At 45.7% G+C, this 15,824-nt stretch overlaps 1 protein-coding gene across 1 annotated transcript; it reads right to left on the bottom strand.

Moving 5' to 3' along the window:
* Positions 1-3,136: 3,136 nt before the first annotated feature.
* On the bottom strand, positions 3,137-15,502 carry LOC127595655 (alpha-tectorin-like). The gene is made up of 19 exons (XM_052057310.1): positions 15,429-15,502; positions 14,903-14,938; positions 14,688-14,782; positions 14,389-14,610; positions 14,234-14,311; positions 14,030-14,132; positions 13,804-13,930; positions 9,030-9,276; positions 8,634-8,778; positions 8,442-8,535; positions 7,215-7,277; positions 6,931-7,133; positions 5,417-5,551; positions 5,169-5,356; positions 4,186-4,340; positions 3,866-4,111; positions 3,641-3,794; positions 3,466-3,555; positions 3,137-3,334 (listed from the first exon to the last, which is right to left on the bottom strand). The coding sequence occupies exons 2-18, from the start codon at positions 14,934-14,936 to the stop codon at positions 3,466-3,468; spliced, it is 2,379 nt and encodes a 792-aa protein (XP_051913270.1). The 5' UTR covers positions 14,937-14,938; positions 15,429-15,502; the 3' UTR covers positions 3,137-3,334.
* Between the last annotated feature and the right edge of the window lie 322 nt (positions 15,503-15,824).

The raw sequence follows: 15,824 nt of genomic DNA, 5'->3' as shown, positions 1-15,824 counted from the left end.
GCGACTGGACTGGCAACCAGTTCAGGGTGTAGTTGGGATAGGCTCCAGCATGCCGGTGACCCTCATGAGAATAAGCAGATTAGAAAATGGATTAATGTTTGTCTTCTTGGTCAGCAGTAACAGCTGGCTTCTACTCCCTAAAGAAAGCTAACATTCGTCCACATTTGTAACCCTGTTACTGTGATTTCACTGTCAGGTATTGTAAATACCGAATGAATCGTGGACCGGTCATAAAAATTGCACAATTGATCTAAAATGAACTAATCAAGTTTGAGATAGTTTATTACCTATTATTGATGAATATGTAGCAGTAAATCAGAAAAGTTGAAGTTTATTTTTCAAGCATATGTGTGCCTACCTGCCTTTCTGCGTGCGTGTGTGCCTGCGCCCATGCCGTGGCAGGGGAAGAGGTGAGGGTCATGGACAGAGGAGCACCCAATCAGTGACGTGAGGATCACCCAATTATTGTTGAAAATCATTTTCTTCCCATCACCATTGTACGAATTTCATGGCTTCTGGCATAGCTCCACATGTCGTGCGTACCACCTTTTTGCAGCTCTGTCACTGTAAGGAGGCCACATATAGGGCACCAAACTATTTACCAAGTGGGCGTCTTCGAGCAAGGTCCACGTGACATGATCACGTGACATTGATGCACTTTTCAATGTGAAACGCTCACACATTTTGGTTACTTTCTTCCTTTTTTTGTGCGTCAGTTTTCTTACTCAGATCAACTTGTTTGTATGAGGCAAATATATATTTTTGATGCCGTGTGCTGAGAGGGTGAGAACAGTGCGCGATTGCTCAAGCGCGCAGCTTAAAGGGAAAATTGATGTGGACTGACCAACAGATGTGTAAAAATGTGTATGTGTATGATCCCAGGAAACTTTTATTTTTTGCTGTAATTGCACATCCTATACAGTAGGTGGCATTAGCACCAGTGGCGTGCGGTGAGGTTCATGGTTGGTGAGGCACCGACTCCTTTAGTGTCAGATTTACAAATGTATCAACCAAAAACAGTAGCTTATTCAATTGGCTACTGGTTATTTCATATCCAAAATTTGACCCCATGGGTAAAAATACAATATTCTATTGTATTTTTCTTAGACTAATTTATTTTGTTATAAGATTTTGACAGGCTCTGCAGTTTGGTGTCATCAAAATGTTGTGACATCTCATTAAATTTTGTACAGTCGACCAAATCGAGGAAAGCTAGCTCACAAAATGATCAAACCTAGCTTTCATCTGAACACTGATGTTGACCATAATCTTGTCGAACATTTGTTTTCTCTCATCTCTGACCGACTGATTTCTTCCACTGTTGTTTCGGCCAAGCGTGCTGCATTTCTGCTCAAATCGCTCATACAGTGTGTTAAAGTCCCGTCTCATGCGTTCAACAACTACGATGGTGTCGTGGGTTCGCGCACAACAATATCCAATGTTCATGACTTTGTTTTGCAGCACTCTAAAAAGTGCATCAGTTTCACTGAAAATGCCCTCATATGCCATCATTAAAAAGCATGTCGATGCTTCTGACAGCCATCGATCATATCCAGTGACCATCATTTGAGTATCATTGTCCCAGCGATCGGGATCATAGGTTTGCGCTACTAGTTTTTTAACTGTTTTAACAGCCGTTTTCTCCAACACTTCCAAGACATACGCAGCTACAGCAGGGGCTCGCCTATCATCACTTACATCATCAAATCCTAAAAATGCTTCCATCACCTCAGTCCACTTCACTTTTGGCAACATAGCGCAAAATAACAGATCTGTGCTTTGTTTGTGATATCCGTAGTCTCGTCCAACTCTATGGAAACAAATGGGGCAGCATTGATCTCCCTTTTTAGATCATTTATTATCACATCACCGAAAGCTTCAATTATATGGTTCTGTATTCTATTGGACAAGCCAGAAAGCACACAGGATGAGTCCAAATGTCTAGCTAACCTCTCATCTTTCTCATCAAAAACATGTGATAGTTCTACATAATCGCCACGATTAGAAGAGCTTGCCCTCTCGTCGTGACCACGAAATGCCAACTCCCGTTTAGCGAAAAAGCAGGTTGCATGAATGAGGTCTTTCACAATCTCTCGGTTTTCCCTTACCTTGGCATTGCGGATGCTAACGTTGAACCTCCGCTGTTCGTTCAATGCCAAATCGATCCTTGCGCTTTTCATATCACAATATCCAGATAAGTTGAGAACAAAAGGCAGGGAAAACAGTAAAGACGGGTTTTCGAAGGACAGCCACATCACCGTTCTTTTTGGCTTTACCACTCCGTTTGAAAAGTTGTCCGGGCTGTCCCGTAGTTTGAAGCAAACCTTTTCACTCCGGCGTTGGTCTACCTGTGTTAATCACGTCCACTTTTGACTGAAAGTCCAGTTTTGAGAAGTTTTTAAGCTTCGATATATAATCCTTTTCTTCCATTTTGGCTGTCCGACGTAGCAAATTTAAAAAAGGATCGCACTTGACTCGCCTGGCGCCTCTGCACAGAAGAAGAGCGCAACGTACCTGTTTGCTCACGTACGCCCTCTTAATTGCGGCAGAGAACGATCTGCCGCAACCTATGCCTTTTCACTGCGGTTTTATTTCCCATCAGCAAATCTGAATATGTCACCAAAAAACATTAAACTTTAATGGTTTAAAAACATTAGCGAGACTTAGGAAAAGCATATCAAATAAATGTATCTGCAAATGTTATATTGCTGATGTGCAGATGTACTGCAAGCAGGACGTGCCAGTTGCATGTATCAACCCAGTTTGTGATGATTGCGCAATGCAATGCGCGTTCAGAGGTGCGGCACTGCCTCACCTGCCTGCACGTCTCTGATTAGCACTCATCAGAGTGTTTTGAACACTAGAAGCTGTGAGTTTTTGAGATGACACCACAGATCACTTTTTGAGCTTTCTTAAATAAGTCCCTGGGGGGAATATGTTGCTATGGTTCATGCTCCCTGGTTCATGTTCCCCCATGTCGCTGCTCTTCCGGTTCCCCCACCCCAAATTGCATCTCAATTAATGGAAATCTCTTTCCGCCTTCTATTTACATGTTTTTATACGTTGCCTTGTCATCCATGGAGGTTAAACAAAAAGTAATGAATCTTAACAGTTTGGATCACAAAGAAACAACACCTTTCAATCACCATAACCTTTTATTAAAACGATGAGGATTATGAACGTCATTACATAAAACAATCCATCCATTTCTGGTGGTATGAAGTGGTCATCGTAATTTTCTTTTCTACTAAATAATTTGTCCCTAATCTCCAGTCATCCATTTGGTGCAATCTAACCATGTTTAATTTGAAGAGCCAATCCGACTCTGGATCACCTGAGAACACAAAACCTGGTATTAGTGCCCGACTGTCATGACTTCTACATTTTTTAAAACAACAAAACAGGGTTCTATTACTTCACATCTGACTAATTTGAGAAAAACGAGAGCATTTTTCATCCAGGTACCTAAACGATCCACTCCATTGAGATCAAGCTCCCGCCCATGTTTTCAGCGGTTTCCTTTAAGGCTCTGCGCCTTCTGCCTTGAGTGCAATTCTGCTCGGACAGAACAAAAGAAAAGGCTGCATATTATTTTCCACCAGAGCAGTGGGCAGACCCGCGTGTGGCGCTCGCAACTCACCGGCGCACACTGCGGCGATGCGCACAAGTTCACGTTGCAGTGCAGGTAGAAGCTTGTGCTGTCCACAAACTGGAACATTCGGAATGAGAAGTAGTTGTCCTTCCCCAAGCCATTGCCCACGACCTCCACCGTGCCGTCTTCGATGTTCGGACAGCTGCTCAGAAATGAGAAAAGACGTCTGACGAGGTCTTGGCAAGCCATAATGTGGAGCCAACGACTGGTTACCCGCCAATGATGAGGTTGTATCTCAAAGTGTCATTGGGCATTGGTTGTTTTGTCACCCAGCAGGACTCGGTTACTATCTTGACCATGTTCCCGTCCAGCTCGTCAGCGCGAAGCTCGATCCAAACCTGCTGATTAAGGTCTAACTCTGCGTTGGGCTCCAGCAGCTGCGTGCGCCCACTGTCTGAGTAGGCTTGCATGAAGAGGGTGTAGTTCTGGGTCTGCGATATCATTTGACGCACAGCAATGCTGCGAAACAGGCAAGAAGTGAGCAAGTGTTTGACGATCACCCGGTCTAAGCTGCAACATAATGCTCCACTTACCTGCCTCTGACCTGCAGGGTCAAGGTTTTAACTTCCGGCTGCCTGTACACGCACGTAAAATCTATCTCCACAAATTTGTTGCGCGTGATCATGTTATTGGTTGGTGCTTGGCCTGTTGCAACGCTGTTCTTCAAAACCACAAAGCTGTCGTTCCCCTGTCAAGGGCAGAACGGTTTGTCTGTGTCCAGTAAATGTCATGCACTCTGTCCCAGCAAAAGACTGTTGCAGTGCTCATTGTTCTCTCGTCCCTCTCCCGGTCACTCAACCCCTCTTGCCAAATGCTTGCCCATGTGAGGTTCAGTTGCTTTTCTTTCATGGATAAGGAGTGTGTTTCTTGACCTGCTCAGTGGGGAACCTTAGGGTTAGAATTTGAAATGAAATTGACCGGACTTGGCTGTGTGAAAACTTATTTCACATAGAATTAGGCTCCAGGTGTCTGAAGGAGAAGCCGTAGTGTAACCCAAAGAGGCTAAGTTAGTCTTTTATTGACCTGTGAGCAAAGCTCTGGTTCTGTCCCAGCTCAACGCGCTGTGGCACCCGCCATGACAGGTCAGGTTCAGGTTCCTCTCAAAATTGCTTTCTGCCCAGTGCAGCTCATCACATATGTTTACTATGCGCAGATTTGCAAACTTTGTGACTTTACTGCCTTTTAAAATGAGCAGGAAAAATTGTTTCAGCTATTTCCAAGAATAGAGAAGATTGTTTCAGGAACAGGCCCTATCCCTTGTGAAACGTGTGCTTCGTAGACGCTTTAAAAAGCAGGTGCTGGTGCATGGCCGACTCTTAGCGTCTACAAACCTGGATTCTGATTCTTCTCAGCAGTCAGTAAAGTTCTTTGCTCACCAATTGTGTATCAACAAAGTCTCCTTTTGGCCTTGTTTAACCCGGCCGGGCAAGGCGGGAACCCTGACGAACCACACACCTTCTTCGATGGCATACCGGTGTCACACTCATATTTTTTCCACCATGTGTTGCTAACTCACCTGGGTTTCTGTCCCACATGTGTTGCTTGAGTCAAATGAGAAGGTCACCAAGTGGGTCTCACTGTCCCTTTGACCTATGCAGTTCTCATCTTTGAGATGCAACGTGGTGTAGTCGATCCCGTCCTCCTCCAGCAGGCAACCAATCAGGGATATGGATCCTCTGTCCTCTTGGCAGACGGGCGGGTCACCTGAACAAACGAGAGTATCAGCCAATGCAGGTAACAGAGGGAACCAGTCTTTGTTGTTACCCAAAGTGTTTTTCAACTTGTACTCCGAGGCAAATATGGCTCGGCAGAGGCAGGTGTTTTTTTTGAACTGGGAGTCTCCACAGAACTCGTTAGCGCTGCAAGTGTGGTCCTGACAGTACGCCTGATTGCTAGAGGCTGTGGATGGACACACAAGTTTCCATTAGAATCCTTGAAAATTCTATTCTATTCCATTGAAGTGCTTAATATCGTTCACATTTCTTACATGGTGAACACTGAACGGTTCCTTCGACCTGGAGCAACATCTTTCACATCATAGCTCAAAAGAACTGCTTAGATTCTCATTCCTGATCACCTCATCCAAAATGCCACATGTTGTTAGGCAAAGCTTGTGGGGAGACAATTAACAGTGTCCACGAGGGGTCATTGTACAAAAGGAACCATGGGCACGAGACTGTTTGAATGGCATGAAAGTCACACACACACAAACCAAAAGGATTAGTTTTTTTTAATATACAGTACTGGTAAAATTTCACCCTAGAAAGCTGGCTTAGATAGATATTACAGCAAGCGGTTATTCTTGATACTTGGTAGATGGATACATTTGATTTTCTTTTTTTTTCAAGCCTTTAACAGAGGTGATTCAACCGATCTTCGAAGAGTGTGCTTAACACCAAGTGTCAGTATGTGTGAGGCGAGCAGGAACAATAATCTGAGCAATTCTTTAGAGTTACTGTTTGTGGCTGTGATCTACATTCTTCCATCCATTTTCTACAGCGCTGATCCCGATTCGGGTTTGCTGTTTCGCTGGAGTTTATCCCAGCTGATTTTGGGTGAGAGGCATAGTACACCTTGCACTGGTGACCATATTGACAAACACAGCTAAGGAGAAAACCCACACAAACACAGGGAGAAAGCAAACTCAACACGGGAAGGCCTGAGCCCAGATTCAGACCCACAACCTCAGAACTGTGAGGCGGATGCAATATTTACTTTTCCACCGTGCTGCCTTGTTTTACTTTTCAAGTTTTAGAATCAACTGCCAATGGATAAATATTCACATCAGACAATAACAACTTAGATTTAGATGCACACAGGGCCTTTCAAAGGACCCGAGAATGCTTGAGTCAGAAAAAGCATTTTAGTTTTTGTGATTATGTATGATGCCTACATTATTGGTTGATGCTCCACCATTTTCATGATAATAACAATCATCTTTTTTTGTTGGTTTGTATCAATACACTCCATGTTCGATAAGTTGCTTTGAATATTGTTGTGCTTCACATGGCTGACTTTTCATTCAGCAGTCATAAGATCGATTCCTGTTCAGTGACTCGAGGTTTAATGAATGCTTGTTTGCCGCTATGTGCCCCTTGATTGATTGATTGATCAGTCAATTTATCACCGAAAGTCAGATGGGAAAGTCAAAAGCAAAACTGCTGCAAATTTGCTGTCTCGATGTGCTCCTGATTGGTCAAATGGGTAGTGGTACGGTATGACCCCAGACGAGTCTCTAGGAAGTAGCGCTCGGCCATGTGTGCGTGTGTCACCCTTACGGCAATCGACGGCAACCCTCCAGTCTCCCAGGTCAATGTCGAACTGCTGCTTGCAGACTTGAGCATACGCCTCGAAGAACTGGCACTTGAGATTGTCCACAATGGGATAACCGCTCAGCGTGGCGCTACACGACCGGATGTGTGGTTCGACTGGAACTTTTGAATGGCAAGCGGCGAAAGGTTGGGTCCCGAGCAGGGAACAGCTGCGCATGCACAGAGAGATTGTGAGGGTTGTCGTGGTGATAAAAGCAGAACATTGATCATCTCTGAAAGAGTGCTCTTACTGTTCCATTCCTGCCACACTGTCGACCAACAACAAGTTACCGGTTCGGGGTATCATTTCACATCTGGAGACAACAAAGGGGAAGTCCATTAGCAGGGAAGATTCATAAGAGTTGCCATCATTAAATCTGAATTCGAACCATCTTCATGTGATGAGGATATTAAAATAATCAAGAAATATATCGTTGGGAAGATGGCACCTCTCAAGAACTACATCAAAAATGACAACAAAATATGCATTTACAAGTATATTGTTCAAACTACAGCCTGCAGGACATTTGTGCTTTTCTGTCTCTCTTTGTAGTGGGCTGCAGTATAAACTGAAAATAACTTTTGACAGGGCCCACAACAATGTTTGAAAAGTAGCTTAGTAGCCTACTTTTAGGCTACTAGTAGCCCACTACTACTAGCCTACGTAGAAAATTAGCCTACCGTACTTGTTTTGGTTCTGAACGAATGACTGCAGAGTTTGAGTCTAAATGAACCCTTTGAGCAATTATCAGTATAATTAAGAGAGGAAAGTTATGGTGGGATTCAGGGCTAACAACCCCCACACCCCCCCGAATAATTAACTTTTTTAACCTTTAAAAGACGGTAGCGACCTATCAGTTGATCAAAAATAATTACCGGTACAGTATATAAAACAATTTGCTTGATGGATTGGGTAAAGCGTGTTTGATCATTTAAAGTTGAACAATTTCAACGTGGCTCTTGATTTTTCTGTATTGCAGCCCACTGAGGGAGGGATACTTTTGGACACTGAATTTAGGCCATAAAAACAAATGTTCAAAGTACAGAGTGTCATTGAAAGAGAAGTCAACCCCAACATTTGCTGGATGAGAAAATGTCCTATGCAGCCCCACTAGTATAAACATGGCATTGTGATTCATATTGCATATGTGGAGTATGAGTTGAGCAGCAACATTTTTAGCCATCTCAGGGGCCATTTTCCACTTGCAGTAGACTGAAATTACATCAAAGTTGCTCAGGGCTATGGTAACGACCAATCGTGGCTCAGCCGCAGGCAACCGGTGACTCCACAAACGCAATATGAATCAGAAGGCCACGTTTTGATTAGTGGAGGTGCAAAGGACATTTGAGGCTTGACTTGCCCAATATAAAATGTCCCATAGTGCAGTAATATTAATGAACAACAAATGCGCAAGGGACAAGAAACAATTGGAATGTCTGCCTGTTTTGGTGCTCAACACCTCAGGAGAAGCGCCTACCCCAAAGTGCTTCGGCTATCCGGGACGACGTTTGGAGAATATGTGGTATTGCTCGGGTTTCCACATAAGCCCTGCAGAGGCGCTCCGTCAGGCACTGAGAGGAAGGAGCACAATGCAATCGGCCAATTGCGTATTGGATGTCAACATTTCACCGGGGAGCCACGCAAAGGGCGCTTGATGTACGCAACGCACCTTTGATGTGCGCAGTGGAGCCGTCAAAGAAGATTGAAATAGTTTTGTTCGAAATCTCCAAAGTGACACCAGCCTCGTTCTTGGTGAGACTCACTCCCTCGATCTCTGTGGCTTCCGTGCCAAGTGTTTGGATTTCGTCATTTAACTGCATTACAAAGAAAAAACAGTATGCGACCATGGATCAATGGCCGCCCAAATGAATGATGGTCCCCCCCATGCCTCCTGCAGCGCGGCTTTTGCATGTTTTATGATATGTGTTAATGATCTCACAAACAAAAATGAAGGAAAATTTCATCATGTTCACGTTTGAGGAAACCCTTTCTCCGGCTGTTTCCACGTCAACCTGAACCACACGTCGACGGGTTATCAAACATAGCCTAGGGTTCATCTTCTTACCCGAACTGTCCCGCTTGTGTCAATAGAAAACGTGACATTTGATGATGGCAAGATCAGATCCAGACGGTCCAAGAAGGTCATGATCTGACTGCGGCGATCTTTAAAAGCCGCCAGCAGTACAAAGCTGCTACCAGTGGCAGGTTCAAGCAGGCTGTACAAGCAGCGGTCCGGAATGGAAGACACTTCGCCGAAGAACTGGATTACTTGGCCCCCTGTCACCGTACACACACGCTCCAACGGCTGGCACCTAAATGAGATTGAACCGAGTCAGCCAAGCAAGGTCGAATCCTTTCCGAATGATGTCAAGTCAGCTGTATTCATACAGCGTCAATTCATACAGGCAAGTAATCACATAACACTTGTGGCGTGACCAGTTGGGTTGAGGTACCCTCTCTGCTTCCCTTCATCTCTGTGAAATCGACCCAGTCGTCACCGTCTGGTCGGGGAGCCAAGATTTCATGCTTGACACACCTGTGCTGTTGCATTCTGGGACTTCCGGGTAGAGTGAACGCTGGCGCGTTTTGGCTGTCTCTGCTCTCCCACAAACTTTTGTGTTTTACGGTGTTTTTACGCTCGATTGTTTTACTGTTTCGCATGGAATCACGATCATCATCTCACAGTCATTCCACCCAGCCCCCATTCACGCCTGCCTCGCACTCTCAACTATCTTCGACTGTTTCGCATGGACTCACGATCATCATCTCACAATCATTCCACCCAGCCCCCATTCACGCCTGCCTCGCACTCTCAACTATCTTCGACTGTTTCGTCCCGGCGTCTCAGCGTCCTACCTGTCAACCTGTCGCTCCTCCATCGACCTGTCAAGGGTCTGCTCCAGTACTCGTTGGCCGAGCTCCTTCGGCTCCGCTTCCAATGGCTGGGCCCTCCTCCTGCTCTACACCGGCTCCCGGACATCGTTCGCTTTCCTTCCCGGAAATATATTCATCGTGGGTCTCGTCGGGGCTTCTGCCTCAACCGATCCAACACCGTCATCTCCTTCTGGTCTTCCTCCCGTCGGCCATCCAGAAACGCCGGCCGATCCATCGACCATCGTGCGTTAGCCGGCTTGGCTAGGTCGGCTAACGGCCCCCGCAGCAGCGAGACTGCCGCCGTCAACTTCGGGCTACTTGGCTAGGTCGGCTAACGGCCCCCGCAGCAGCGAGACTGCCGCCGTCAACTTCGGGCTACTTAACATCCGTTCGCTTACTGGAAAGGGTAATCTCATTCAAGATATCCTCACGGACCGTAAGCTTGACATTCTTTGCTTGAATGAAACATGGCAAACTCCTGGGGACTTCTCACAGTGGAACGATTCCACTCCCCCGGGATTTGTTTACATTTCCAAGCCCCGCGATTCTGGTCGCGGATGAGGTCTCGCGATAGTATACAGCGAGAAGTGGAAAGTACTTCCGGTTTCTGTCCCGCCACTTTCCTCCTTTTGAATGCCTTACCTGTCAAATATCCGGACCCATCCCCACGATTATTGCCACAGTGTACCGCTCCCCCAAACCCCACAGCGACTTTTTAAATGAAGTGTCGACTGTCCTCACCCATCTCTCCTCTCTGTCACCAAATGTAATAATCCTGGGAGATTTTAATATACATATGGACAACACTGCTCTTCCTCTCACCATTGACTTCACTTCTTCAATTAACAGTCTTGGTTTTGATCAATTTGTAGATTTTCCCACACACATCAAAGGTCACACCCTGGATCTGATCTGTTGCTCTGGTATTTCCCCCTCCAACTGTACTGCTGATGAACTTCCAATAACGGACCACTTCCTTATCTCATTCAACATTACACTCCACCTCTCAACTGACAAATCACCCCGGACCATTGTTTACCGTAATATTAAAGACATTAACATTGACTCTCTCACTGCATGGCTGACCACCCTGACTCCGGACATTGACTCCACTCCTGATGATTTGGTTTTCCAATATAACTCTGGTCTCACCAGCATCCTCAATACGCTCGCCCCTGTCAAGTCCCGCTCTGTCCTTTTTACTCGGTCTGCCCCTTGATTCACCCCTCATCTACGTTCCTTGAAATCCCAAACCCGGCAGCTTGAGAGACTTTATCGGAAAACCGGCCTCACTGCTCACAAGGACATCTATGCAGCTCAACTATCCCTCTACAAGGATTCCATCTCACAAGCAAAATCACATTACTACTCCGGACTCATCTGCTGGAAATACTAAGACTCTCTTTATCCTTTGGAACATTCATTCATTCATTCATCTTCCGTACCGCTTGATCCTCACTAGGGTCGCGGGGGGTGCAGGAGCCCATCCCAGCCATCTCCGGGCAGTATGCGGGGGACACCCTGAATCGGTTGCCAGCCAATCGCAAGGCACATATAGACGAACAACCATCCATGATCACACTCACACCTAGGGACAATTTTTAGAGTGTTCAATCAGCCTGCCATGCATATTTTTGGAATGTGGGAGGAAACCGGAGCACCCGGAGAAAACCCACGCAGGCCCGGGGAGAACATGCAAACTCCACACAGGGAGGCCGGAGCTGGAATCGAACCCGGTACCTCTGCACTGTGAAGCTGACGTGCTAACCACTGGACTACCGGGCCGCCCTTCCTTTGGAACAGAATCACTCAACCTCCTGACTCCCTACCACCTCACTTTTACTCTCGTGACACCTGCAACGCACTTCTCCTCTTTTTCAATGAAAAAATTAACAGAATCCACCAGCATCAGGGCTCCTCTGTACCATTCCCCTCATCTGACCCTCTCACCCCTTGCAAACTGTTCTCTTCTTTTGAACTCCCCCATCTCTCATTAATTTCAGACCTCATCATTAAATCCAAGACTTCCTCCTGTCAGCTTGATCCCCTCCCCACAGTTCTGGTCAAATCCTGCCTACCCTCTCTGCTTCCCTTCATCTCAGCCATTATCCATTCCTCTCTGTCGACTGGAATTGTTCCTGTGCTCTTCAAAACTGCAGCTGTCACCCCAATCCTGAAAAAAACTGGTTCAGATCCCAATGACTTCAATAACCTACGCCCCATTTCCCATCTTCCCTTCATCTCGAAAATTCTGGAGAAAACTGTCGCCTCTCAACTCCACTCCCACCTCACCAACAATAGTCTTTATGAACAATTCCAGTCCGACCTCCGTCCCCGTCACAGTACTGAAACAGCCCTCATAAAAATCACAAACGATCTTCTCATGGCAGCAGACTCTGGCCTTATCTCCATCCTCATCCTCCTTGACCTGAGTGCAGCCTTCGACACAATCTCTCACCCCATCCTCCTCAATAGACTCTCTACCATAGGCATCACCAACACCCCTCTACATTGGTTCCACTCATATCTCACTGGCCGCTCTCAGTTCATTCAAGTTGATTCTTTTACTTCACAATCCCTCCCCGTTTCTTCTGGTGTTCCCCAGGGTTCTGTCCTCGGTCCGCTCCTCTTCATTGTCTACCTCCTTCCACTCGGAAATATTTTCCGCAAATTTGGCTTACACTTTCACTGCTTTGCGGATGACACCCAGCTCTATCTCTCCAGCAAACCCGACGCTTCTCTCCCACCCTCGTCCTTCTCTCACTGTCTCTCAGAAATCAAATCTTGGTTCACCCACAATTTCCTCAAGCTAAATAGCAATAAAACTGAACTCCTACTCGTCGGTACCAAATCCACTCTAAACAAAGCCGACAGTTTCTCCCTCACAATTGATAATGCCACTATATCTCCTTCCCCCCAGGTGAAGAGTCTGGGTGTCATCCTTGACAGTTCACTATCCTATCCCCACTATCACTCCCACATCAATAACATTACCCGGTCCGCTCATTTCCACCTTCGCAATATAAACCGCCTCCGTCCCTCACTCACTCCGCACACCACCGCTATCCTTGTTCACAGTCTCGTCACTTCCCGTATTGACTACTGCAACTCACTCCTCTTCGGTGTCCATCAAAAATTCCTCCATAAACTTCAACTTGTTCAGAATTCAGCAGCCCGGATCATCACGAGAACCCCCTCCTTCCATCATATCACCCCCATCCTCCGACAGCTCCAGTGGCTTCCTGTCAAACTTAGAATCAACTTCAAAATACTTCTCTATACATTCAAAGCCATCCATAACCTTGCGCCCCCTATCTGTCAGATCTTCTTCAAATCTCCATTCCCTCTCGCTCACTCAGGTCCTCATCCTCCCTCCACCTTTTTCTACCCTCTGCCCGTCTCGGTACAATGGGCCTTCAGTCGCTCTGCCCCCAAACTCTGGAACTCACTTCCTCCCAACATTCGTAATATTGACTCTCTTTCCTTATTCAAAACCCAGCTCAAAACCCACCTATTCAGACTTGCCTACCCGCCTTAAATCTTTCTTTCTTTATTTATTATTTTATCTGTGTTTTACTATTGGTCTTGGCTGTACAGTGTCCTTGAGTGTTGTGAAAGGCGCTTACAAATGTGATGTATTATTATTATTATTATTATGAGATGGAAAAACAGCAGAAGAGGGTAGATCAGGCGTCGAGAACTTGAGAGCCACGTCCTGCCTCTTTTAGATCTCTCCCTACTCCAACACACCTGATTCACTTGATCATCATTGTTTCAGGCTTCTTCAGAGCTTACTGATGAGCTGATCGTTGGAATTAGGTGTGTTGGAGTCGAGAGAGCGATCTACAAGGGCTCTCGAGGAAACGGAGCTTTCGACCCCTGGCATCTTAGGAAAGAGGGCTTGGGCGACAAGAGAACAACGGGCACAGCAACTGCTGTGTTACCTAGACAACCAAATTATTTACGTGTTGGTGACACAGGTCTCCTTGGCTCCACAAATTTCTTCTTCACTTAATTCACTCTGAGCGCTGCACAAGCGGTTGATGCAGTTTTCGGAGGATGGCACATCTGAAGCCGGAAAGATGACCTGTCCTACAAATTCAAAGGGATGGCTCTGTGTTTTTCATTCATTCGTGTTACCATGACATGCTGCTCATCGTTTGAGCGACCCCGAAATGTTTGCTTGCGTACCTTCGAACCTGCAGCCACTGAGGTCCAAGTATTTTGTAGTCTCCCCTTCAGTCTTGGAGAAGTTGGCGGTAAAACCACTTATGCTGTCAAGTGACTGTACATTCTGCGTGAAGGGCAGATGGACAATGTTACGAGCGGCTCCCTTACAAGACTCGCAAAACGCGTCCGCCACTGGCCCAGCGTTCAAATGTCACGCATACTTACAACAAATGGGTCTTCGTACGATGTCAGATGCACGCCCATGACCGTTTGGAATCCAAAGCTCATCAAAGAAATGGTCATCTGAGCACATAGAAAAACAAGAAATATAAGGTACTTGGTCGTAATTAATGTTGCACATCTGGGCCCAAATGACTCACACTCAGTTGGCCGCCAGCGGAGAAGTTGATTTCCAAGAAGCAGTTCAAGTTGCCGACGACCTGAGGCAGTTGTGCATTGACCAAGTTTTCAAGTTCAGGTGTGACAACCCCAACCGCCAAATTTTGGGTCAAATTATTTGCACTGGAGATTTGAATGCATTCAAAGAGGCTCGGATCAGCCGCCGTAAAGCAGAATTGAGTGTTATCAGTGCCCTGTGTTATCTGTAAGGAGAGGAAAAAAAACATCAGCACAGTGAAGAATTTCGAGTAGAATACTATCCGACCACATTGCTACTCACGTCTAAATTTGTTTTTGCTTCCCCAAAAATGCTAAGAGAGCAGTTGACCAGACTGGTAGACTGCGCGTCCGTCTGGGCAAAATGGCTGCACGTAGCTGTTGCACAAAGAGGAGAAAAACTGCTCAGTGCGTATCCCGGCTAGACTTTTTTGGGTTAATGATGAGGTGGTGAAAAGAGCGCAAGCACAAGAAGTTGTAATGTTAAAGTTGGCTCACCTGCCAGCAGGAGAAGCAACATGTTGGCCTTCATCGCTGAAACATTAAAAGTCAGGTCTGATCATGCTCATCTTTCATCATTGAACATTGAAACAACCATGTATTACTTAAAAAATATATATATAGCATGTAAGTCCATTTCCACTTCATAAAACGTGAAGCGTAGACCATAAACTTTTAGATTTTCGACACGCAGCTGTGACTGAATATATAGTTTTAGTCCCACGTCAACATTTAAAAGAACACAGGTTTCCCGCTTTTCATTTATAGGTGCACAATAACGTGTCCCACATGGTTTTCTTATGAAATCACAATATTGGGATATTGTTGATATTACGGCAACATTGAATTGTCAGTTCCTGACAAACTCCCACTGCGATTCAATAGCTGCATGATGCTGAAGGGACCGCATCTTGCAGCTATTGACTTGCCACTTGGGGACACTTCCCCATGACATGATCTTGCAGTCATGGGTTGAATTTCAAAATCTTTTATCGCTTTAGATCCCGCCGAGTGCTCGACTTACCGCATGCGGGAGGGAGGATAGAGAGCAGTCAGCAAAGAATACGCTTGAGGAGCACAAGTCTCTTCCGATGTCTGCTCGGTGTTTTCGGCCATCTGCTTATATGTACCTCTTCCATATGCACACCCACCAAGTTGAAGGCAACTGGACACATTCTTAGAATTTTCCAACCTCCCAAACTGGCTTTGCAAAAAAAAAAAAGGATAATTGACAACAAAAAATGTCTCATCCATGGTGAGAAAATGGTGTTCAGCAGAAGTGTCTTCAATCAAAAGAATTTAATGATTTGCGCTGAGGACAGAAAGTGACAAACAATTGAGTTTCGAAAGTACAAAAACATTACAGTGCTTGACGTTCATGTTTTTTTCCCCTGTTTCAGTGGCAATTTTAGAGTTACAC

This window comes from Hippocampus zosterae, chromosome 2 (assembly GCF_025434085.1).
Source record: "Hippocampus zosterae strain Florida chromosome 2, ASM2543408v3, whole genome shotgun sequence".
NCBI classification, from domain to species: Eukaryota; Metazoa; Chordata; class Actinopteri; order Syngnathiformes; family Syngnathidae; genus Hippocampus; species Hippocampus zosterae.
Note: the sequence above shows the minus strand (reverse complement) of the source record. Positions and strands in the feature narration are given on the sequence as shown.

Coding starts and splice junctions, on each gene's coding strand:
- LOC127595655 (XM_052057310.1), bottom strand. CDS start 14,936: ATGAAGGCCAACATGTTGCTTCTCCTGCTGGCAG. Junction 5,357..5,416: donor CAAGTTGAAAAACACTTTGG/GTAACAACAAAG, acceptor TCGTTTGTTCAG/GTGACCCGCCCGTCTGCCAA. Junction 3,795..3,865: donor TACAACCTCATCATTGGCGG/GTAACCAGTCGT, acceptor ATTTCTGAGCAG/CTGTCCGAACATCGAAGACG.